At 35.1% G+C, this 27540-nt stretch overlaps 1 protein-coding gene across 1 annotated transcript in view; it reads right to left on the bottom strand.

Moving 5' to 3' along the window:
• The window catches only part of LOC113522009 (putative phosphatidate phosphatase), a 95172-nt gene that overhangs the window by 45948 nt on the left and 21684 nt on the right, over positions 1–27540 (bottom strand). Inside the window, exon 2 of the mRNA XM_052899810.1 lies at positions 11136–11287. Within this exon, the coding sequence (XP_052755770.1) occupies positions 11136–11287 (152 nt within the window). The remainder of the gene's footprint in view (positions 1–11135; positions 11288–27540) is intronic.

Genomic DNA, 27540 nt, shown 5'->3' with positions numbered 1-27540 from the left:
ATACTGCGACGTCCAAGGTTCCACTTATAGGTTGTCATTTCTAAAGGCCAAGATATGAGTATTATGTCTTTGTACCTTATATTTTTAATTTCTATATCTCATCCTTTAAACATAGCTCGAAGAACAGACAACCGATGGGGAAGAAAGGTTTTTGAGTTGCGATCCTGAACGGTCAAAAGTAGCGTAGGACGACCCCCCCCCCTCCCCACTAGGTGGAGTGACGACCTCAAATGCAGTGCAAAGAATCAGTGTATGTAGGTGGCTCAGAACCATATTTCCTTATGGTAGTCTATTAGGGAGGCCTATGTTCAACAGTGGACAGATGATGATGACCCTTTAAAGCGAAGTACATCATTGCAAGCAGAACTGCTTGATGGGAGAAACATGAGTGGGACTGTAGTACCAAAAAAAACGTTTGTACAAAAACGTCCTCTTTTTTTCCAAGAATATCTTATATTCGATCAAACAGCATTCGATCTCTTGTCGCGCACTCATTACGATGTATGTCCGCATGTCCACTAATAACGATGCGCATTGATTATTTATTGATACATCAATTTGATCGGTCCACTGATTCCAATGACAGGATGAGGCAGTCACGTATCTTTATTGTTCACAGATTGGGTTGCAATTCAATTTGCGAATAAACTAAGGTGGACTTTAAACGTTTCGTAAGTACGCATTATACGAGACAAAACTGAAGATTTTAATTGACTTAAAAAAAGGAGGTTTTCAATTCGGTAGTCTTGTTTTTTTATTAAAGAAACAAAAACAACGCCTTAGTCCTCAGGAAAATCAACGTATGAGGATTAAGAGTATTGTTCCATGATGCCCATAAAGCTGTTCAAGTCTGTAAACGACGGTAACAACGGCTTGTTTGTCATTCTAAATTGGATAAAAAAAAGAATGATAACACATGAGAAATATGGTCCGTTACCCTAAGATTGTCTTGAAAAGATTGCTTTCAGCAATAAGACCAGCCTTACTGTACTTATACAACTGTATCGTTACATTTTTTTATACAACTTAAAATGACAAACAAGCTGGCGGACCACCTGATGGAAAGTGGTAACCGTCGCCTATAGATATGAGCAGTACCATGGACTTAACAGAGTATACTGTTTCGCCCATGGTAACCCCCATGCATTGCTTATTCCCTAAACTGTTTAGTGCAAATAAAGTATACTCATTCATTCAACTATGGGTGTCACGTAAGGATTTTTTTAATAGGTGCAAATGAAATGGCAACCACACCTGCGTTATCGGTTTACACTGGCGGAGCATCAAGGAAATATGACAGGTGAGGATAAAAGCAGTTCAGTCCCTCTAGACAAGGGGCAAGCGAATTCGTCGATGGAATCGACATCCCTAGCGATTTCGTGAGATAGAATGAGATAGCAATACCGGATGACTCATTCCGACTCACGGACTTGCTAGCGATGTCGATTCCAACAACGAATTCGCTTGCCACTTGTCTAGAGGCCCAGTTGGCCCATTGTGATGAATTTATTAGGAATTAACTATGATAGTTTCCAAGGGCAACTTTCTTTCTTTTTATGCAACTTAGAATGGCAAACAAGCTGACGGCTCACCTGATGGAAAGTAGAAACCGTCGCCTATAAACATGAGCAGTACCATGGCCATAACAGAGTATACTGTTTCGTACATGATACTCCCCACGCATTGCTATTCCTGAGGACTCAGGTGTTATTCCGAAATACAGCTATGCAAACACAACTGCTTCACGGTAGAAACACGAATGTGACAGAGGTGTCCAAGCAAACGACTTTTGTACAAAGTCTCCCTCTGGTAAAACTACGTAGAGGTCGACATGAGAAGGAATATTGGCTTTCACACCCCCATTAATAACAATCAATTTAAAATTACCTTTGATACTGTCCTTGTTTATAGACAACGGTAACTACTTTCCAACAGGTGGGTTAATAACTTATTTGTCATTCCAAGTATTGGATAAAAATGCAAACATGATCGAGTTGAAACTTTCATGCTAATGACGATAGTAATGTCATGCAAATGAGATCGTAATATCATGCAAATGCGTACGCAATGTCATGCACATTAATAATGCGTCAAATACATAATTCTGCATGATATTAACTATCACAATTACTTTTTAGGGCATCGTCACATGATTGAATTTGATGACAAGTGTCTTTAAAAATCCTTCTTCTTATCTGTTGTCAGATTTGATAATTTAAACAAATATAACAAAGAGGAACGATATGATCTGTTTGTAATGGATCAACTCAAAATTCACTTAACCTATTTTAAAATATCTTTCATCTACAGAAAACGGGTCACTAGTTGTTTATAATTATTTCTCAATTGTATATAATTTTTTTAACTACTTGTATACAATTACTTTTTAGGGCATCGTCACATGATTGAATTTGATGACAAGTGTCTTTAAAAATCCTTCTTCTTATCTGTTGTCAGATTTGATAATTTAAACAAATATAACAAAGAGGAACGATATGATCTGTTTGTAATGGATCAACTCAAAATTCACTTAACCTATTTTAAAATATCTTTCATCTACAGAAAACGGGTCACTAGTTGTTTATAATTATTTCTCAATTGTATATAATTTTTTTAACTACTTGTATATCGATATATACGTTTATATATTTTTTTTTAATGAATGATAATGGAATGGTATCCCCACTTACGTTAACGGTATATACTGGCGGGGCACCAATGAGGAATGATAGATGAGAATGAAAAGACTGGCCAGTGAGCCCGTCGTGATGAATACACCTGGAATTCAGCACGATGGTTTCCAGGGGGACCACCTAAAGGTCGACCTGACAAGGTTTATTGCTAGCAATGAGACTTGTAGTCTGCATTACTACCTAACATGTTGGATTCTAACATGTTCGGTTTCTTACTGCTGTATGAAGAATGTGGAAGAAGCGAAAGAGGTTTGTTTGAATCGAAGCATTTGGCGTTCCATTGTTTCTGCCTACCCTAATGGGAGACAGGCGTGACCGATATGTATGTATGTACTACTGCTGTTACTGGGATCAATTTAGGATATTTATTTTTATTAAAAAAAAAAAATATCTAATGTCTTGGGCAGTGTAACCATATGTCCTAAACATGAATGATGTGTTTAATATTAAACACGTGCATACATATTATCACGCTTTATTAAACGGTACCAAACACGCAAAGTGCACGCCGCTTAAATTAATTATAGGCTGCCCGGTGCAATACAGGCACAATAACGATGTGCTAATTGCATTCATTTTATCGAGTTGTTTCAAAACCCACGATTAGTAAAAAGCCGATTAAGTTTTTCAAATCCAAATAATCTTTATTGTTGACTTGTTAACAAACACTTTTTAATTGTCACTTTTATAATCAACTGCAGAGTTCGCAAGGAGATAGATTCAATATATCCTTCGGTATCTTATAATAATAATAATATATTTATTTATGTCTCTTCACAAACAACTTAAATTTACACATAGGTATTAAGGATAACATAAAATTCAAATAATATGGAACTCTGCTGTGAGGAGCTGGAGCTGGTGTCTGTAATAGGTTAAGACCTGTAGTAGAGATTACATTATTATAACATTTAATGCCCATTCCCATATAAGAACTATTAATTTTTTTTAAACGATATTTCGGAACAACAGATTTGTATTTGTATCTAGTGTTAAGATTATTGAGATCATAGTTGTTAAGAAACAGTTGAAGATTCCTGCGTGTATAGGTACAAAATGTCTGCGTACATGTATTATGAAGGTAAGGTTTTTTTTTAGGAAAATCAGTGGAATTATTGAAAGAAATGATGATGGCCTTGTAGGATCTCATCGTCACCTATCACATCTCACCGGGAAAAGTAAGTAGGAAAATAAACTACTTCTGTATGGAATATCAACATACAATTAGATCTTAAGTTAGGCTCACAAAAACACGACAGTAAAAACTGCATCCAATTTGGTTCTGTAATTTTTGCGTGATGTCGTAACAAACATACAGACAGAGTTTCTATAAAAATATTCTATTGGTTTCTATTGATCTTATTAACATTAAACCTACCAACAATTCATATATACCTAATTTTACCGTGAGCGGTCAAATGACTGCTTTAAAATAAAGTATATATCTTAATATAGAAAGAGATTTTAACCGATACGAGTAAACAAGTAAGTAAATAATAGTGAGTTGTAAATATTGAAAAATGGGTTGTATGTATATTACAGGAAAAGTCAATAAGTTACAAGGTGATACAGTAACGTTATACATAATAAACTAAATTTCAAAAAACGGTCATTTGACCGCGCTTTATTAGGTAGGTTTAGTATTTTTTATGGATGAAAATGGTATGGTAACCCCGCCTGCGCTAACGGGATACGCTGGCGGAGCACCAGTGAAGGGTGATAGATGAGAATGAAAACAGGCCAGTTAGGCCATCATGATGAATTCATCAGGAATTAACCATGATAGTTTCCAGGGGGAACCGCGAGGAGGTCGACCTGGTTGGGTACATTGCTAGCAATGGGATTCTAAGTCTCCATTACTAACAATCCCTTCCCCCCCCCGGTAAGTTTAGTGTTAAGATCACTCATATCAATATCTATTAAATACCTCCCATGTATTAAACATCGACTACTTACAGTTTAATTATATCAGATACAAGCAGATAGATGGCTAATTAGTGGTAAAGAAAAAGTAGATAAGATTTCAGTGGCGCTTGGAGTTTTGTAATCGTAGCTTATCATATCAACTTATCTGAAACCGGATTTTTATTACTATTGACCTATTTTCTTTAAAGTTCAAAGCACTTTATCTAAGAAGGTAGTTCACAATAGTGATACCAACTTACGTACTGCTTAGTTTGAGCGAAACAAAATGAGCGTTTTATAAGAAATTCTTAGCAATAGAGCATGTCAAAGAGCCTTGGAGAGAAGCAGCTTAAATATAAGGAAATAAAAAAAAATACGTCAATCTCTTATACACAATGGCAATGGACTGGACATAAGGTGTAAAGATAACCGATGAGCACTTAAACTACAAGATGGAAAGGCACTTTTTTTTTAAGAAAATTTGAGAATGAATGGGCAGGTCAGTTAATCCATCGTGCCTGCTCTTGGAATTCAGCACGATGGATTCCAGCACCACAGGGACCACGGAGAGGTCGACCTGTTGTGGCATCATGTTAGCAATGGGAGTGGTAATCTGCATTACTAACAATCCTTCTCCCTCGATGGAAAGAATCATGTAGTCAAAGTAAACCAGGGAGACCTAAATATTGATGGATAGATGATATTGAATAGATATCAGGGTCAAACGAGCACAGGATAAGCAAGAGTTGAACAATCTGGAGGTGTATTGCTAGGAAAGGGTCCCTATACAAGAAAATAAAAAAAAAATAGAATAAATAAAAAAATATACAGGAAAATTAAATAGTAACTTTTTGATAAAATATTAAAAAGTAATTTAAGGAGGGGAGATTATTATTAAGAAAATATTTAATAGTTTGTTTTAATATATCTTTTGAGCCTGCGGCTCACCCAATAATAAGTGACTACCGCCGTGAGTACCTACAACATCAAAGGAATTGCAGGTGTGTTGCTGGCCTTTTAAAAAATAATATGCTCTTTTCTTGAAGGTTACGATGAACTTCATAAAAAGGTAATCAAGTTTCGACTTTTACCAAAAATTATTGTATTTACAAATGTTTATATTTTACGCAACAGTTTATTACAGTAGCTAGTCTAGTGTCTAGTCAGTATTTTCAGTATGACTTTAACAGTAGCTAATTTATCTTAGCAATCTGTAGCAGTGTTATCTTACTCGTATGTGAAATCACAGAAAAATGGTTGTTTTCTAAAAGATTTATTTCACAGAATTGCAGTGATTTAGGTCAAAACTTATGAGTATGTGTATAAACCTACTAATATAATTTATGCAAATTTTTGTTAAGATAGATAAATGAATGGTTGTTTGATACTCTTTCACGCAAAAACTACTAAACGGATTTGAATGAAATTCAGTATATAAGCACGTTTTTTTTAATGGATGATAAGGCAACGGTAACCCCGTCCGTGCTATAGGTATACATTGGCGGGACACCAGCGAGGGATTGTAGATGAGGATGAAGTCAGGCTTGTTGGTCCATCGCGACAAATTTGTTTAATTAACCACGTTGGTTTCCAGCGGGAACTGCGTGGAGGTCGACCTGACAGGGTATATTGCTAGCAATGGAGATTAACAACCGCATTACTAAAAAAAATCCTTCTCCCCCCGTTTAGTCAGTAATGAATAATTCAAGTCATCACGTACAGGAATAGATGATAGTGTGCCCGCATATTGACTAAGCTATATTTAGAACAATACCGGCATACGCTATTTCCGAATGTTTACGAGCCAGGGTCACAATATTTTAAGGTAAAAGTTTAAATATAGCATTATCGGAACGGTGCATCAAGTGGGAGCAACAATTCCATTGTTTATAATTAGCATGACAGGATAATATGGTAGTTATATTTGTTTTAGTTATATTTGCATATCAACTATATATATATAGTTGATATGCAAATATTTATAGAAATTGTAAATTTTTAAACATTATTAAAACATTAAAATGTTACTAAACAAAATGGTACCCAGATGATGTTCGTACATGGAAAATATTTAACAAAAAAATATATGAGAAGTCTTCCACAAGTGTATTGGGGGGTTTTGCCAGTAGTTGCTACGCTTGGCAGTATTTTATGCAAGGACAACATGGCAATAAAAATAACAAAATCATTTTCCTAGTCTTTTTCAATATGATAAAAACATTTAATACCTACTTAGAAGATGACTGTAGCTAATTACGGAATTTGTAATCATTCTTTCAGCAGTCTAAACATTCACTTTACGTATAATAAACTAAGTATCGGGCGTCATATACACTATTGAGCGATAAAATATTAAAACAATGTTAGGCAAAATGCCAACACAAGGGGTGATCTTGTCGGTCAAGGTCAAAGTAAATGCAAAATATTACGTGAATACGCAAATATGTTTATTTTATTATTGTTTAGTAATTCTAATATTATATTATACTATTTATAAGCATAATATTTCACATAGCTTTAAAAATTTATTAGTACTAGAAGCCAATTTTACATAATTGAGACTGAGAAAGAGTACCTATGCTTCCACTAAACTACACCAAAAACTAAATCTGATAATGATGAATTTACATTATTAATAGAAGACCATTAATCTCAAACTGTTTTAGAATCAGCAGTAACTTCCAACGCAAGTGATAAAAGAATGGAGAGAGATAACAGAAATAAGGAAGTTTGGAAACTTTCCTTGTCAAATCAAGGCATTGTAGGTCAGTAGACATTATAAAGAAATCCCTGTAGCGTCTCTATAGAAAGATTGTGACGACCAGGAAAATAAAAGAGGTCTTCAATGAGACAAAGATTGGCACAAGAATAACGGTTGTGCAGCAATAATTATTCTTTCTATTTTTTTCACTCTAAATACTTTTCAATTGCTACTTAATTGTTTAATTGTCGATGTACTGGTCTGTGTTAGATATGCTTCTGGCTTGACATGAGTAAGATAATCTTACACATTACGTTTTTATAAGAAATCGTTGTGATGAAAGCGTGACTTAATGTCACTGGCAATTGAATAATTACGAGTTAATAAGTCAGAAGCAGCATATCTAGATGATATTACGATATTTAAACAACAATTATTTAATTATAGAAAAATAAGTACGTTATATTTGCAATGGAAAATAATAAAATTACATGCATTATATGCAAAAGTATGGAACTAGCGTATTCTGTCAGTTTCTTTAGCCTAATAGCTGTGCAATAGCGTTATTTCTTACATAATCTTGTTAATGCATCTTTTATCATATCTCAATTTACGTATTTACTCACATAGATTCATTATACCCGAAAATATATTATTATTTCATTCTCGTTTAAGAAATAATTGAACAAAATTGTTTCTATCGATATCTATCTTTAAGTCCGTTTTATATTTTAATGTACCTTTCTACTAGCAGAGCCTAAAAGTTACGTACCGTGTCTAATCCAATAAAAAATTAGCATTATTCATATTAGATTTGAATGCAATTCTATTAACTTGTCTCTTTGATCGAAGATAGTTGCAAATATGACATAAACAGCATTAACCGATATAAAATTTACATAACCGGTGTGGCATGGTAATGAGGATGAAGATAAAGTCGTAATATTCAACATTACTGCAAAAGGTATCGGAATGAATACTGAAATGGAAAAATACTTGCTGCTAGAACGTATAAAAAGTAGGTCAGAAGGACGTTGAGTTGAAAAGTTGATCTAAACAAATTATGTTTAGGATTTTAAAAATTTACTTGACGGCCAAACTAACTTGATAAAACCAACGGGACTTGTCATCATTAATTAACGTGGAATGTTTTTAACAGGTTTTATAGGATCTTAATAATTAAAAATCAAATGCATGCAATGAAATTTTGACAATATTTGTTTTTCCTGTCTTAACGAAAAATAAAATATCATTACGGTAATTATATTTGGATGTTTATTACTCAGACAAACTTAAACCGCCAAAAGAGTTTGAAAATAATTTTGTACGCATAACTATTAAAGTAAGGTAAACTTTTTATCTTAATTCAAGTGGAAAAATTCCCCGTATCCAAACCGATTATGTATCCACAATACAGTCAATCAATAACTTGAAAAAATTAACGCATCTTGTTATAAATTTTAATCTAACCAGTGCGTTGTTATAATACAAGTATAATGTTCATAAGAAATATAAAAAAAAATCGATCCTAAAATCGAATGATCCAAAAAGGATCACGTTTCGATAGGATCCGCTGTGTAACGGACGTCAGGAAATGTAAATGGACACAAGGTCAGTAGTCAAGATGAAATACATATTGAAACTTTTATAAGCCAATGTGTGCCACTTGCTTCTCTACATACGTATGCCCTGTACAAGTGTCGACAGACAAACATGCGAAAATGTGAGATATATTTTTAAATAATCTTTACTTCTATTAAAGATAAAATATTAAATATTTATTGTATTTTAAGCATTTTATGAATTTTTATAAATTGGGACATACTCGTATATGAGTACGTATACAAAACGATATTCCTGAACTCTCTTAAAATATCATCAACTTGATCTGTAGTTACATTTTTCGATGAGAATCCCAACATTCCTTTTATTTTTTGCTGGTAGCCCAACTAACAAGCTCAATGATCAAATCAATGAATCTTAAAACCCGTCAATTCAAGTTCAACAACTTCTAATTTCTTATAGTCACATTCATTTGACGTCAGAACTACCCACTTCAAATATAAATACATTATAGTTATCTTAATAATTTATTCAATTCAATCGATAAAGACTTTTTCGTGGGAAAATGTAACATCTATAAGGTTGGTTTAAACTAAAGTTATCTATGAAAATTAAACCGATCGTGTTAATTGATAAGCTAAAAGAGTTAAAGTTGTAATAATGACCAAAGTCGGGGTCTGTTACCTGAGAAGGCTATTTCGTTAAGAAACAGTTTTTTCTTTCTTGATTCTTGTCTTATATATTTTATACCAAATGATAAATATCACTCATATACATTTACGAGTTGCTAGTGCGTTGCTATATGTATGTTTCTCTCTCAAGGATAAGCAATTTTATTGTAGGGAAAATACGCAATGACTGACACTTGTAAATAGTATAAAAGCTACACCCTAAGACCCAAGATAAAATAGAAAACTTAAATAGTCCAGACATATTATAAAAACTGATATTGAAATTTGACATTGTATTATCAAATAGCCAATCACAATATCAACGTGTTTTAAAATTGTGAGAACATTATTTGATCTAATATCTATTTATGCAGAGCTATATTGTCCTTTTCAGTGTTTATTAAAGGAAAATAAAAATTGTTTCATCGAAATTAATATTTCACGTCAAAATCAAATAAGTGTAGTCAATCTTTTACTGGAAGAGATAAGGTTTCATGTACAGTCAAGTCTGGTGTTTTGTTTGAAACGAAAACTATAGTTTATGGATAAAAGTAAACATTTGCAATATGGTCGGGAACATTTATGGGACAGCAAACATAGTAATCGATGTCCACTCCACCAATATTTGTTTACGATTTAACACTTTGATTTTCATGTAAGATTTCACACTCAATATGTTTTCGGTCAGTGACATCACATGATATGTGGACCTTTTAAGGTCAGCTTAGCTTTGCTTTAAAAAGTAAATATAATTTTAACTATTTAAACTCACTTGGATGTTATCGTTAAATGTTTAAGTCTACGAAATATTGTCCACGACTTTACTATTACTGATAGAGTTGCTTGGAATTCAAATAGATACGTACGTAAGTACATAATATTAGTTTCAGTATTGGCTAAATTCCAACTCATGATTTTCAAAGTCTTTTTGTCTACATGATCTCTTGTCTAGATTTTATCTTTGTAGTTTTTTAGAGCTTGATATGTTACTGCATAGGTAGAAGCTTTCAGTGCTTCTACCTATGCAGTAACATATCATGGCACATGATTGCTGCCAAATGAAGACAGGATTTTTTTTCCATACAGTTGGCTGCCCTGATAAACAACTTAATAAATCTATCTCTGTTGCTTACTCTACAAGACTGGTAAGGAATTCTTCAAAAAGAGAGTTACAGGTTTCTTTTGAGTGAATATCTCGAACGGGGCACTTCTAGTATTGCAGCCAACCTTTAGGTATGGTAACTGTCTTTTATCAAGGAAGCTTAACCAGAGTGAGACTTTGTACAAAAGTCGTTTGCTTGAGCACCTCTGTCCCATTCGTGTTTCTACCGTGAAACAGCTGTGATTGCATGGCTGTTTTTCGGTTTGAAGGGTGGGATATAGCAGTGAATTTACAGGGTACAGAGGAATAACACCTAAGTCTTCAGGAATGGCAACGCATGGAAAGTATCATGGGCGAAACAGTACACTCTGCTATGTTCATGGTACTGCTCATGTCTATAGGCAACGGTTACCACTTTCCATCAAGTGATTTGTCAGCTTGTTTGCTATTCTAAGTTGTATAAAAAAAAGCTTGATTATCATAATCGATACATTACTTACAGCAACCACTGGCAGTCCGATTCCCACGATGTACAGCATTACATTTGTGACTGTTGACTCTCTGTAGGGGTGTTTGAGTGATTCATCATCACAAAAGAACCCTCGTTCGTATGGTGAACCCCATAAGTAGAAAACGAGGATAAGGAAGCCAACTGTAACAAAGAAATAAATACTATTAGTGATAACAGTTATATGGACTTAGTTTACTTTATATTTATAAAAATAGCAAAATTTCTAATATCCATCTAAATCTCCTATTGCCCGTTCTTATCTTTATGCTATAAATTTGTCTCTTAACCTAGCTTTATAGTAATAATATGTGAATTTAAATCTATAAACGGTTCTCTTGTAAAATTAACTGATGTGTAATTAGCATATACTAACTAAGCTATCGATTGGAGGGAATGGGATTGTTAGTAATGGGGACTAGAGGTCCCATTGGTAGCAATATACCCTGTCAGGTCGACTTCCACGTGATTAGCCCCTGGACACTATCGTGATTTGAATTCTTCACGATGGGCTAACTGACCTGCTTTCATTTTCACCATATCATCTTGCACTGGTGGTCCGCTATCATATATCGATAGCAGGCTGGATTACCATTTCATTATAACCCCATAAAATAAATAAATTAATAAAAAAAGCCATCGATTTGTTTAAATCAGGTATCATAGCTAATTTGAGTTCCGTGTTTTTTCATATGGCAAGAGATAGAGATAACAGTGACGACGATCTGTATAATTAGACACATGTCACAAATATAATTGGTTGAGAATTTAATGAGCATGATATATTGTCGTATCCGACAATAGCATCGTTCTCATCTGAAACTCTTCTAAAAAATCGTTCACTTCGTTTATTTATATACTTAAAGTTATTTTAACAGTATACGATCTATTTGAGCATGATATTAGTCTAGGACTAGACTACATGTAAGTACATAAACTACTAATATATGCATGCTTCTATTTCCACATCATATATAAATATAGGAGTGGCCAATAGGGATGGGCAGCAGCGTTTTAACTGTGGTTGCCCCCCGCCTGCCAACCGACTGGCAAACCCCCCTTATGGGGGAGGCCTATGTTCAACAGTGGACAGTCAACGCCTGATATGATGACGATATAAATATATACCTTTTACCATATCTAGATCCATGATGTGGACTTCATATGCTATAATATTATTATAAATCTATAAATAGACAATTAGATGTATTTACAGGTCAATTATTAGTACGGTAGTTCCTGGTTCACATTTCTTATCAGAAAATCTTCTCTCGAGTGTGAAATATTTAAAAAATAAAGGAAAATGTGTGAGGAAGAATCATTAAAAATGGATGGTTTACATAATCTATATGTGAGTTAATAAATCACGCCTATAATTAGAGATCCAGTAAAAAAATTGTTACCGATTAACATCAAATGCGCCTCGTCAAAAAGGAATTTAAATTAGAGCCGAGTTAAGAAAAGAAAATAACTATTGTTTCACGGATTGTTCCATGTCCAAACAGTGCTTGGGTTTGACAAAAAACAGCAGGTACGGTGGGGAATAACGCAGATATAGAGTGAATGGAAGATGATCTTGTAGACGGTCTACCTAATTCAAAATTCTTCTTTTAAATTCAAAATTTAATTTAAAAAAAGAAATTTGTGTATGTTCAGTTCTAAATTTAAAATAAAAAAATATTAAGATTTAATATAATACAAACTGTAATATTTTTAATAATATATAGTATATGAATACTTTTTTCACGACTCTAGAATAATGTTACACATATAACTTATATAAAGTTAGAGAAGTATGTTTTTCATATAAAAGTCTGAGGTAGAAATTAAAAAATAAAAAAGGACAATGCGGAATTGTATTTCATTTTAAAACTCTTCAACAAAATTCTCCAATAAATAGTATATCTGAAATTATTTACATAAAATGTAATATTTTGTGATCTATACTCTATTCTATTGTATATTAATAGAATTTTCTAAATGGTACTATATATTTTTTTACATTAAAATAGTAAGTCTTACTTAATTCCTTAAAATTGTTTATTTTATTTCATACTATAAAATTATGTTAAAGTAAATGTAAATGTAAAAGTAAACCTTTAATAGGCATGTGTACTTAATGTTTGTTATATACGTCATAATGCAATATGCTGTTGGTGTTCCTATAAATAAATACATTAGGTGCAATAAAGAGTCAAATAAATACGTAAATATCTTCACAGTATGTTATAAGATCTTCCAATTCGAACAATACTTAATATTACTTTATACTTAATGTTAATAAAATAAAATAAAAAAAAAATACTTCAGCACTTCCAGTATCATTTATATCATTCCAAATATTAGGGAGAGTCTTTTGTTATTGATCTTGGTAAAAATAACAAACACATTTTATACTCTAACCATTATCGTGTTACGGACGCTCCAGTTGAGTGGATTGGGTAATAACCCAGTGTTATAATAATAGCACAATTATGAGCTGGAGCCATTACCGATTCGTGGATAGATAACACTACTTACTACTAATGATTTAAACTAGTAGTATCACGCGATTTTGCCCGCATCTATCGTTTATATTTTCTAGTAGATTAAATTTGTTAACAAAATGTTAAAAGTTTGTTAAAATAAAAATGTTTATTTGTTACTCAATTAAGATATATGAATTTGAAGTAAAGGAATTTTTGCTTTATTTTCTCTTACCTAAAAGAAACTACATTTTATACCGCAAATAAAAAAAGCACACGACCGCTCTGCCAAAATTGACCTATTTAAAGAAATATATAGTCAGTGTCACTCAGGATGACGTAAAGATACTCTTTCAATCCAAACATGTATAGATGTAAAAAAAAAAATACATAGACCATATCCTAACTGAAGGAATTACACTACATTTCCATTGACCTTAAATGAAAAAGGACAATGAGTTTTTAAATTGTGCAATACGGTTTTCTAGTTTCTAAATTTAAAAACCATTTTTCTACTAATTTCCATCACTAATTACAATGTTAATGTAATTTTCTAATACTTCTGTACTAGTATATAATTAATAGATTAATTCACATTATCTCAATAATTATTCCGCGAACAGGAAAGACAAGGAAAACGAAAAGGTATTGTATGGGGCGCATACGAATATTTTCGAAGAATTCTCTTGTTTAAACATCGCTGCGAATAATAATGATACAACGTATGATAATAGATTAGTAACGGATCGTATATGGCGATAATGTTAGTGATTGGTTCAGTCAATACGCTTCCGTAACACCTGTGTTTGTCTTCTTCATCTAGGTATCATATCTCTACTATATAAAAGGAGAAAATGTTCATCTCACAGTTCATATATATATGTATATACGTACTAAATCGTAATGTGTCGTCCCACAATTTCTATTATCTTTATTTTAACCTTTATTTGCTAATTAGTATGGAACTTCCCGTGTGGTTCCGGCATACAATAGGACCCCCTTCTTTTCCCGTGGGTGTCATAAGGGGCGACTCAGCGAGGGCGTAGTCCCTCTTATAACATCTCAAAAGCCTAACTGTGATTGTCAATCCGGTTGCCAAGCGTGGCAACTACTGGCAACACCTCCCTTGGGAGAGGCCTATGTTCAACAGTGGACAGTTAAAAGCTAATATAATGATGATGATGACGACGCAATAACTTTACATTTATTTCTTGTTAGTTATCAGTTGTAGTTGTTTATCAATGGGAAATAATCTAATTTCAATTATTCAAGAAACTACTTATTGACTAAGGGTGGGTAAAATCTAGTAATATCTATATATTGTAGTTACAATATCTATACATATATTGGCCTAATAATAGATATATTAGATATCAAATTTAGAATATAGAAAAGAAGAATCAGCTCGTAATGATTATAGACATCCGACTGGTATGAGCGATACCGCAATAAATGGTCATCAATGTTCACAAAAATTAAATATATAGATATCGGATATTACCCATCTCTACTACTGACTAATTACAATGTTAATATAGTAATAACACGAGCTAGAGTACCCTCGAACAACGTCAGGTTCATTCACGGCGAGAAGTATGGTTGTAAACGATGATTCATCTCGGTTGAACAGACGTTTTAACTTGCCTCCACAAATTAGGTCAGTGAACTGTCAGTTGCATAATGCATAGAGATAAGGTGATCTAGGATCAGGTATATGCGGTATGCAACGTAAAAAAAGACTACTAATTTATACTAAATGTCAGAATCATACAAATGTTACATCATTTTGTACATAAAAAGAGTAACCTATGGAGTTGTCAGCTTGTTTGTCTTTTTAAGTTGTAAGTATAAAAAAAAACAGAAATTAAAAAATAATTCAATTCCCTTTAGAATAAAATCATCTTTATTTTTATGTTTACAAGGTCTTTTATTATTTAAATAATAACATAGCAACAAGCTTGTTTTTTATATTTACGCCTTTTAATAATTCTCACGCTGCACTGAGTTCGCAATGTTGATGTCTACTCAGAGGAACCCACAAGAGACTCAATAGTTCATCATATCAGCCTTTAATTGTCCACTGTTTAACATAAGCCTCCCACCTGGGGAGATTTGCCAGTAGTTGCCACGCTTAACAGGCGGATTGGCAGTTAGGCTTTGGAGATGGTATAAGAGGTACGCTGCTGTTCGTCCCCCTCCTTTCCTTAGTCGTCTCTTACGACAGCCACGGGAAAGTAGGGGTGGCCTATTTTATACCAGGACCATACGGCGATGCATTATACATATGAATATAGCAAAAAAAAAACAAAAAAAAACACTGTTTGAAATATATATTTAAATGTATAAATCTTTGACAAAATCGATTCCTGTAAGTCGCAAGTATTTAAGTTTCAAATTACAACTTAATTATATATGCTAAGTGGAATTTGAAAAGGAGCCGTTGGCTTCTTAGAAACTAATAGAAAATAAATTAGTTTAGTACTTATTAAATAATTAAATAATGTAATTTGCAGTTCATATAAAGTACGTCGTAAATGCCCTTATATTTTTATCTTTAAAATATGTAACGGAAAATAAAATGTTTTGCAACTGATAATATCATCATATGAAGGTTGCACTCATCGCAAAGAAATTGTCTAAAAATATGTTGCAATGGTGTGAACATGTAAAAAGACAGGATTAGGATCATACCATGCAGGCTCCTATAGATACAGGAACAAAGGATCACCGCTGACAATTTGAACATTCATTACGCTAAATGATAACCCAGAACAGAGAAGTCTGACCCATGATATCAAGAACATCGATCCCTTCGAAGGACGGAAAGAGGCAGAGGTGAAGAATTTAGAAGTTCCAAGAGTGCTGTAGACCATGGAGTCAGCGGACCTTATGGTTTGTTTTTAATGAGTGAAGATGGAATGGTAGCCCCGCCTGCGCTACCGGTATACGGTGGCGGGGTATCAGTGAAGGGTAACAGGTGAGGATGAAGGCAGGTCAGTCGGTCAATAGTGACCAATTGAACAAAAGTTAACCACTATGTTTTCCAGGGAGAACCACGTGGAGGTCAACTTGATAAGGTGTATTGCTAGGAATGGGTCTGTCAAATCTCATTACTAGCAATCCCTTTTCCCCATTTAAACATTTAGGACCACATGGTTGAAAAATCTATGTAAGTTGTTTGGGATGAGAACCAGGTTCCTTTTTATATAGACCGTGTACAAAATTATTGAGAGAGGAGGAGATAGTTATTAACAGGGTTCAGAAAACATTCCCAGTGAACTCTTTACAATGACCTTACTGATCTGACTTCATACTTACTGGTATTCGACTAGCGTACACATAAGGTAGGCGGGTTGGTTATTTTTACCTTTTTAGACATTAAAAAATCTTCAATAGGAGATGGCACTCTACAAAAGAAGAAGATATAGAAAAACATACTTGCTAACGATTGTAATTCCTAACAGGATAACCAGAGGCATAATCTATATTCCTATACTACTATATAAAGCGCAAGTTTATTTCAATGCACTAATCTCTAAATTGGTAGGATTTGAAAAATCATTTTTGCATTTGTTAACACAATTCTTGAAGATCACAATACAACAACGGACGAAGCCGCAGTATAAAGCTAGTTATATGACTGTGCTAATTAAACATTAGAAATTCATGTGAAATGAATAGTTTAATTAGTTTTTAATATTATATAGATAGATTTATTTATGTGTTCAGTTTATAGAGACCATTGACCTGGATATAGTTAGACGTGTCCTTGAGCGACCGCGTAAACAAACTATAATGTGGTCGCCATACAGTATAGCTGCGTAAAACGACCGACTATTCACTGACCCATGCCCTCGCGTCACTCCTAGTGTAAATATATTATTATAATCGATTCAATATGAAAGATAATTGATTATATAGTGCATAGTATGTAGTATTACTTATATGTCATTGTACATCTATATTTAATAATAATAATAATAATAAGCCGACCGGCCGACCGGCCCCACCACCTGGCCGGTCCGACCCCTCGCCATCGACATCAGCTGGCTTGGCGCCGGCAGGGCCGTCACAGGCCCAGCAATCGGTGCCCGCCACTGGTGGTACACGTCGCATGAGGTGGACAAGAGCCATGAATGAGGACCTCATGCGTGCGTTCTTCAGGGCTACAGGGAAGCAGAAGATCGCTGCATGGGGGAAGCGACTCCGACGGTACTCTGAGAGGGTTGAGAGGTATCAACAGAATCGCCTCTTTATGAGTGATCAACGGAAGTTTTATAGGAACTTGGAGCGCCCAAAACTACAGCCCACAGGACAAAGACCCGAAACAGCCAATTTCGTCGCCTTCTGGAGACAGCTGTGGTCTGAACCTGTGGAACATGAGGAGGGCGCATGGATGCACGATGTTGAGGAAGCATGTGCTCGAATAACGCCGATGAACGCCATTGCCATTACGGAGGAAGACGTGGTTGCCGCGATCCGTCGGGCTCCGAACTGGAAAAGTCCGGGGATCGACGGATTGCAGCACTACTGGTTAAAGGCGTTCTCGGCCAGCCATGCGACCTTAGCCGTGCAATTCCAGAGTGCCCTCGAAAACAGGACGCTCCCGAACTTCCTTACAACCGGGATCACTCATTTAGCTCCTAAGACGGATGATACCGCGGATCCATCTAAATATCGCCCCATCACTTGTCTTACGACAATATATAAGACGTTAACATCCGTTCTGAGCGCTAAGATCTCTCGTCATGTGTACGAGAATAAGATCCTATCTAGTGCTCAGAACGGATGCAGGGGCGGTAGCCGCGGATCGAAGGAGCTGCTCCTCATTGATGCTGTCGCTGGCCACGTGGTCAAGCGGAACCGTCGGAATTTCTCCGCCGCCTGGATAGATTATAAAAAGGCGTTCGATTCCGTGCCCCATTCATGGCTCCGGAGGATACTCGAGCTGTACAAGATCGACGGTACAGTTCGAGTGTTCTTGGAGGCATGCATGGGGCAGTGGACGACGATCCTGACTATCCAGGGCGAGCGATTGACGGATACCGCTGACCGTATAGAGATAAAGAGGGGAATATTCCAGGGCGATTGTTTGAGTCCACTTTGGTTTTGCCTGTCCCTGAATCCACTCAGTACTTTACTGGAGAATTCGGGGACTGGATTTCAGTATCGGAGAGGAGGTACACGAGTGTCTCACCTTCTGTACATGGATGACTTGAAACTGCTAGCTCCGAGCGTCGAACGCCTGACGGAGCTGCTAAATATCGTAAACGATTATAGCAGCTCTATTAGGATGGCGCTCGGAATAGACAAGTGCGCGGTCCTCCATGTGCAGAGGGGACGGGTCACTCAAACTGAAGGGATCGCCACAGATCCCTCTAATATTAAAACCCTCTCCGAGGCTGAAACATACCGGTATCTGGGCATGTCACAAAACATCGGTGTGAAGGAGACGGATATGAAACAGTCAGTCCGCGAGGAATTTTTTGCGCGCCTTACAAGAGTACTGAAAAGTTCTTTGTCGGGCGCCAATAAAATCCGAGCTTATAACGGCTGGGTCATACCCGTACTCCTTTACACTTTTGGCGTGCTCAGATGGTCTCAAACCGATCTCGAAGCCCTGGATCGGAAAGTCCGCACAACTATGACCCTCCATAGAATGCATCACCCGAAATCGTCAGTCATGAGGCTGTATATCCCGCGGAAGGCTGGTGGTCGAGGCTTGTTAAGTGTTAAGACCTTGCACAACCGCGAGGTTGACAGCCTCAGGACATATTTTCTGGAGAAAATAGACGAGGGTTTGCATAGAGAGGTCATAGAATGTGACAAAGGATTCACCCCTCTTTCTCTGGCTAAAGAGGACTGGCGAAAACCCGAAGTTTTGGGTACCTCTCAGCGGGAGGCCGTATGGAAAGAGAAGGAGTTGCACGGAAGGTTCTTCAAAGCCCTTCACGGGCCGTACGTAAACACGAAGACCTCCGTGCACTGGCTACAGTTCGGTGATCTCTTCGGAGATCTTCTGTGCAATACAGGATCAGGTGGTTAAGACGAACAATTACCGAAAGCACATTCTGAAGGATGGCACTGAGGACATCTGTCGGGCATGTCGCCATCCCGGAGAGTCACTCAGACATGTGCTTTCGGGTTGTTCAGCTCTTGCCAACACTGAGTACTTGCACAGACACAACCAGGTAGCCAAAATACTCCATCAAGAGCTAGCTCTGAAGTACGGCCTCGCGAATGAGAGGTTGCCGTACTATAAGTACGAGCCCCAGCCGGTCCTCGAAAGCGACAGCGTAAGGCTCTACTGGGACCGATCCATCATCACGGACAGGACCGTTCTTGCGAACAAACCTGATATCGTGGTGATGGATCGGGCACTCTCGAGGGTGTTTTTGGTGGATGTCACCATACCGCATGACGAGAACCTCGTGAAAGCCGAAACCGAGAAGAAGAGAAAATATCTCGACCTGGCTCACGAGGTGACCGAAATGTGGGGGGTGACATCTACCGAAATCATCCCAATCGTTATGTCGGTGAACGGTCTTATCCCAACCAGTCTGGAACAACATCTCAGACGGTTGGGATTCCGAGGCGGCTCACTCCCGGGAAAGATGCAGAAAGCGGTGCTCTTAGATTCTGCCCGCATTGTACGCCGGTTTCTCTCCCTGGGGCCCTGAACCCCGGCCGACTGTGCTTCTGCCGGGGGTTAGTTGCCATCTCCTCTCCTTAAGAGGGGAGATGAGAATTTTAGTGAAATTTAAAAAATAATAATAACTTTATTGTAGCTAAAAGTCGGGTACACAATTTCTTATACAGTGATTACTACACTAGGCTCGCAGGCCTGTATCGTAGTAGTCATTATCATTATCGTAGTAATCATTTGTGAATAATATTAGGATTATAGGATATATTTGTGATTAATATTAGTTTTCTTGCGATTTTTCAAAGATGTTCTTTATATTATTCTCAATTTCGTATATAATATAGTATATGTCATATATGTGTAAGTATATTTGTAATTTATATATATCTATTCGTTTATACATGTAATTTTAGTATGTATGTATATCAATAATTACTATTCTGACACTTCCCTATGGTTGACTGGAAGAGAATGCTTTTAGCATTAAGTCCGCCATGTACACATATATGTATTAATGAATAAATCAATAAATAAGTTCACATTAACTGTCGGTCTTGCACATGTAGGTAATTCTTTTCCTTCCACTTCGTTTCAAGTTTTCGTGTCTTGTGATCATGTTGTATCGATTTAAGGTATACCTACCTTACGGTACTATGAGGACAATTCATAATATTGAAAATTTCACTTTTATTTTTGCCTTCCTCAGATAACAACTGGATTTTTTGTCGTTCCTCGTTACTTAATTCACCACGCTTAGGCATTTTTCTAGTTTTTTTTTTTTTATGATCTGCCACACTTAACAACTAATTTACAGTAATTTGTCCTCAGTTCTTCACACTATGATGAATCGTAAACTAAAAATTTCCCTAATATTCGACCTACCTGGAAATGAGTCACCTTTATTTTGTTTATAGTTTTATGAGATAGTGCATTGTACTGATTAGTTCATTTTAGTCTTTAGATGGGTACTATAAGGATTTTCATGGTGGCACATACTTTTGGCCAAGGCTATATGTATCTGTCCGTAAATAGAATATCTAGATAAACTAGGATAAAAAGTGCTGGAGAAGTGGTGCTGGTGCTGGAGAAGGATGGAGAAAATTAGCTGGAGGGATCGAATTAGCAACGAGGAGGTCCTGCTTAGGGTTAAGGAAAAAAGACAAATTATTAAAACTATTAAGGACAGAAGGGGAAAAATGAAAGGACACTTGATACGACACGACGAACTTATGAACATTATAATAGAAGGTAAGATAGAAGGAAGGAGGGGAAGAGGGAGACCGAGACATAGTTACATCAGGCAGATCAAGGAAGGAGTTGGTGTCGTGTCGTATCAAGAGGTGAAGAGACTCGCTGAAAATAAAATCGTAGTGAGTGGCAAGAGCTCCAACGACAAGAGCGCAGCTCTTAAATAGGACAGATAGATAAGATAAAAAGAAAAAAAGGGAGTGTATCATTTATCTACTTTGAAAGAGTAAGCTGCAGGTAATCGCTAGTAAAAACGTATTTAGATATTTATGTTGTCAATCACATGTAAGGAGCTGAACTGAAGATTTGAATTTCGCACGAATACGGGTCATAAGCTACACGAGCAGCGTTCATATCGAAACCAAAGTATATAAAATTAAAAATAATTATTTGTTTTGAAAACTGTCGTACAATTCCGTTTATACCATACTTTGGTATGAATATGAATGAATCTAATATAACATTTTCCAGCGACTTCAAAAAATGAGAAGGTTTTCCATTCGGTTTATTTTTTTTATGTCCTCATCATTCCGTCTTTTTTATACCGATTTAGAAATTTTTTTTTTTTATCATTATCCTTGTATACTTTCAGATTAATTTCATAAAAAAATTATGAAAATTGGTTAGGTAATTTAGTTTTTAAACAAAAAGTCTTGCCACGACTGTAGTTGGTATTTTTTTGTGAAACAAAATTGTAAATTATTTTATTCATTTTAAAAATCTGTATTCTATAACCTAATCTATATTACAGATAGACACACCATCATGGAATTTTTATTATAAGTATGTAGTTATACATTTTATGTGTATATACATATTTATACTGCACGTTTTCAGCGGTTACTTTCAAGGTAGATCAATGACTAATGTAAATATTGATAATATTAATGCAAAGCCAAGCCAACGGTAGTCTTTAAACATGGTTTTCGTGATATTAAAATCATCAAAGCCGTATGAATATAAATTAGGCAGCAGTAAGCACGTGTTATAACTAAGTAGGTAACTATGTACATATATGTATTAAGTATAGTTTATTTCAATAGATGCAGGTGGACCAGAAACGTTCTTTATGGCAGTCTGTGGGGGAGGCCTATGATCAGCAGTGGACAGGTGATGACTGAGATGATGGTGATAGTTTATTAATTTACAAATAGGCCACAGAAAGGTCTTTTAATTTTATTTCTGTATATTTCATGCGTTCAAACAAGCTGACGGCCCACCTGATGGAAAGTGGTAACCGGCGCCTATAGACATGAGCAGTACCACGGACATAACATACTGTTTCGCCCACGATACCCCACATGCGTTGCCATTCTTTAGGACTCAGGTGTTATTCCTCTGTACCCTGTAAATTCACTGCCATATTCATCACTGGTATTATCATATTTTGTAAAAAAAAAAGCATGAAACTGTTGAATATATCTATCTATATATTCGTCAATTATGTACCTATTTTGATAATTATTTTTGTCAACGATAGTGTGTTAGTCTCATACTCATTGTCACGTCTGAAGTAAATTCTTTTTGTGGAACAAAATCTCAAATTATTTGAAGACGAGTAAAAATTATATTATGAGATCATCGTACTGGCTGTTGCCAATAATAGGTCAATAACCTTTCAAATGATGTAGCGCCAAAGTCACAACATATTATTATAAAAACTACAGCTGGTAAGTAAACCGGTTCTAATAGTAGTATGCATAAGGTATATGATAGCACAATTAAATCATTTCACTATATTCACATTCGCACTCTGTGTCATAGTATGTTCCCATGAAACCCCAATAGTAAGTCCAATTTACAATGACACGTATCGTGGTGTCATCAAATGACAGCCTAGAAATATAAATTGCTTTTACACTTTAGGAGCACGATAGAAAGATAATTTCTCAGAAATAGTTGACATTTCTCGTAAATGGACCATAGTAGAACTGATTGAAATGATTAGGAGGAAATTACTCGAATTTTAAGTACATTTGATAACAAATAATATGGATTCAATAAACGTGTAGCATGAGAATGAGGACATATCAAAATATAGAAAGATCTACAAGTACATTTAAGTAAGATTTATAAGCGATAATTTACCTGCAATTAATTCGCAAATAAATTTAATTTAATTTACCTGGGATATCATGACGGATATTACAATGCCCTAAGTCCCAGGTCGAAAAGTCAAGATAACCCAGGTAAATTATGATAGTTTACCTAAATGTTCACGTTAATTCCCATCTCTTATAAATCATAAACCATGTAACGCGAAAGTAAAAGGAAGATCTAACAGTAGTTTTAGTGTAATATAATCTAGAATATGACTTAAGACTATTCAGAACAAGAATAAGAACAAACTTAGCAAGATGCCGCCTGCATCTATTAACTCGCTAATAAACTTCAGATCGTCGCTCCATTCATCCTATCCTCCATCTAGTAGTAATAATCCTATACTATGTTAATTTGCAAGAGCGCAACACTGTATTTTAATGCAATCTATGAGAAAGGAACAATGATCAGCACAGGACAAATGAAGGCTAAAACGGTAATGATAGTAAATTTCATAAACAGGAAGAAAAAGCTCCAAAAAACTACTTCTATATAAATGAACAGTTTCGTCTACAATCTATACGAGTACATTCAGATACTAGTAGAAAATAAATACAGGTGAAATGCAAATAATGACAATTTATGTTAATGCGAGCATATATGAACGCATGCGCAGACCACGCAACAAGCTGGTACACACTCGTACACAGTCGTTCACACGAGAACACCAAGTCACTTGTTCAAATACCAGTAGCAACCAATCAAATAAAACATGTAAAAACAACATACAAACATACCGCACAAGTTTCAGTTATGCCGTGTCAGACTCACCATGGTCATGGTATGAGACAGCCACTGGTCTTACGGCTGTTTATGCTATCGATTAATTGAATGTTAAAGTAATTTCTGAGGCGGTAAAATTAAAATGTACAGAGGTATAACACTAGCTCTCGGGGGGAAAGGGATTGTTAGTAATGGAGTTTGACAGCCCCATTGCTAGCAATATGCATTATTAGGTCGACCTCCACATGGTTCCCCCTGGAAACCATCGTGAACAATTCTTGTTAAATTCGTCACGATGGGTTAACTGATCTACTTCATCCTCACCTATCATCCTTCACTGGTGCCCCGCCAGTGTATACCGGTAGCGCGGGTGGGGTTATCATTCCATTATCATCCATTAAAAAAAAAACATTAGCTCTCAGGAATGGCAACATATAATGGGTAATCTGTAACGTCTGTGGTGTTGTTTATGTGGATAGGTGCTTACCGCCTTCTTTTTAAATCCAAATAAAAGAGGATAATCGTTTTCAATTAACTTTACAAATCATTTGCAACAGTGCATCAATGCACCTGATATTTATGATCATTTATATGCGTTGTCGACATTAGTTGTCTCAAGTTTTTATTAATATGTCCTGTATTTTAAACGATTTACAAAAAGAGAAAGTTTTCAGTTATGCGTAAATTTTAACGTCGCCAATTCAAGAAACAAATTTAATCATTTTTTTTAATTTCAATTGAGTTGTACCGTGTTTATTCCGTATAAATTTTGTGATGATTAAAGTAGCCATTTTCTGTACACATAAAAGATTCCATGTTCTAAATTCAAATATAATCAACGTAATGTGTTTATGAAACATCCCATCATTCATCGATGTTTTGACACAATTGAAGTAGTTTTTTTTTGCAAAGCACCATAATATATTTGTGTTGTCGATATCATATCAGTCATAGATCTATAGTTTTACTAGTCCTGTGTTTTATTGTCTTGGGCGTGTCCAACTAAACGCTTCACCCACGTAGCCTTTCCGGCATTCCAGACACTCCTTTGTTTGGACAACCTCGATAATCATTTCAAAGTACTTCTGACTAGTTTTGTTTGTAAAATCCTCCCTGCAAACTGACCGATGCGTTCGAATTGATATCAAATCGAGAATCGAATAGATGCGAATGTTATAATGGTAAATTGCATTTTTAATAATTTAACCATGTAATTTCGATTTAATCTCAATTCTGTTGTACCACAAGTTAGCCTTCTGCACTGAAGAGGGTCATCCAAACGATTTCAGTAAACCCCATTTTACTTTTTTTTTTTTAAACTTGAAATGACAAACAAGCTGACGGCCCATCTCATGAAAAGTGGTAACCAATATAGTGGTAACTAATACTTTTTAATTAGTATTTACACTTTAACTGCAATTTGTAATACGAGTAGTCAAATCGGTTTAGTATCTAATCAAATTTTACTAAATTTTTAAATACCATGATCTAAGGAGTTCAGTATTCACTACATCAAGTAAAATTTTATAGCCAGTTACTTCAATTTCAGTAACTTTTTAGTGTTTTATTTTTATTTTGCACGGATGTAGTTATTACTAAATACTTACCCAACATAATAATTGAAACAATAGCTTATCACATTTCGGTTTTAACCGCAACCGAGTTTCTACAATCGGTGCCTCCGGTTACACAGTAATATACGATATGGTTTAATAATGTTACATGTTGTATAGTGTTCCGTTCAGATGAAATAAAATCAACGATTGCTGCATCAATGGACGCGCTGTTTCCATGTTCCACTCAGCTGTTATGTGTCTTAAAAGCAATAGACATTTCTCAAAATAAAAATTATTTATAATTTTTTGCATCTTTTGGATAAATAAACATTTGAGAAATAAATACGAGTAACTACCAATGAGAATAATTGTACGCATACAAAAGATACGATTGATAAGTAATTGAAGTTTTGTCATTAAATATTATATACAATATACTATATACAATAACATCTAGTGCTTATTTTGGTTTATTTCTCGGTAGAGATTTTGTATTTATTTAATGACTATATGGAACCCCGATTATTATTGCGTGAATTAAGCCAACAATAAACAGAACTAAAATTAATACGATCATTACAATGCTCTCAAGTTTTTTTTTTTTTTTGTAAATAAATACCAATACTTCTCGTATACAATTGGCATTAGGTTAAAAGTAGAAAAAATAAAGTCCCATAACAATATAGAAAAAAGGAAATAAAGTCACAAGACAATGCTAAAAAAAAGTCATAAAACAATAAAAAGTAACAAAACATGTAAATGTAAACAAGAGCGCACAAGATAAAAACAACAAAAGAATTCTACCTTTGAAGAATTTAGATGAAGTTCATGACCGCAGACATGTTGCATAATGCCGACAAACAAAACGACTCGTTTCATACAATTTACTGTTAAAAATTCAAATGCAATACATATTGTACCAAACAATACAGCTTCGAGATCAAATGTCAACGTTTAACGATAACGTCTTAAAAATATATACACATGAGAGGCTCAGAGGTGGGATATTTTTTTATTTATATATTAAATCGCAAAATCAAGAGTATGTACTAAGAGTTGAAGATGAAAATAACACCTAATAATAAAGAAATTACGATTAGGCCGTAAAAAGCAATTCTTATGTTTTATAGCGTAGTGATAGAGGCACATTGCTTCGCAGGGTAGGGCAATTTAGAAAATGAATATTTATGAATACCCTAAGATTTTTCGTTGGCGTCATTGTCAAGTTTTTAAAAATCATTCTATGTTATAAGATACCAATCCTAGTTGGGGAACTAACAATGAATATTATTATATGGCACTTAATACCTATTACGATAAATACATAACAGACGTCACTGGAAAAAAATATCTGCAAAATAGCCGAAACATTCTTTGTTATAAGATACCAAATTTGTTGGAGAATTAACAATTAACACAATTATGTGACACTTATTATCTATTACGTTAAATAGATAAGTCATTATTTGAAAAAAATATCTGCAAAATAGCCGAAACAGTATTCTTTCAAAATTAATGTACTACATACGATCTGCATAAAAAAAAAAACACTAATGAACGATTATAATACCAGAGGAAAGGGTAAGACGATCTTGAGTGACAGTAATTAGTAATTACAGTTCTCAATCTTAATATGAATTTAAAAATCTGTGTCACGAC

Source organism: Galleria mellonella, unplaced genomic scaffold, assembly GCF_026898425.1.
Source record: "Galleria mellonella isolate WM207_F2 unplaced genomic scaffold, CSIRO_AGI_GalMel_v1 utg63, whole genome shotgun sequence".
Lineage (NCBI taxonomy): Eukaryota > Metazoa > Arthropoda > Insecta > Lepidoptera > Pyralidae > Galleria > Galleria mellonella.
This window is presented reverse-complemented; position numbering and strand designations above follow the sequence as displayed.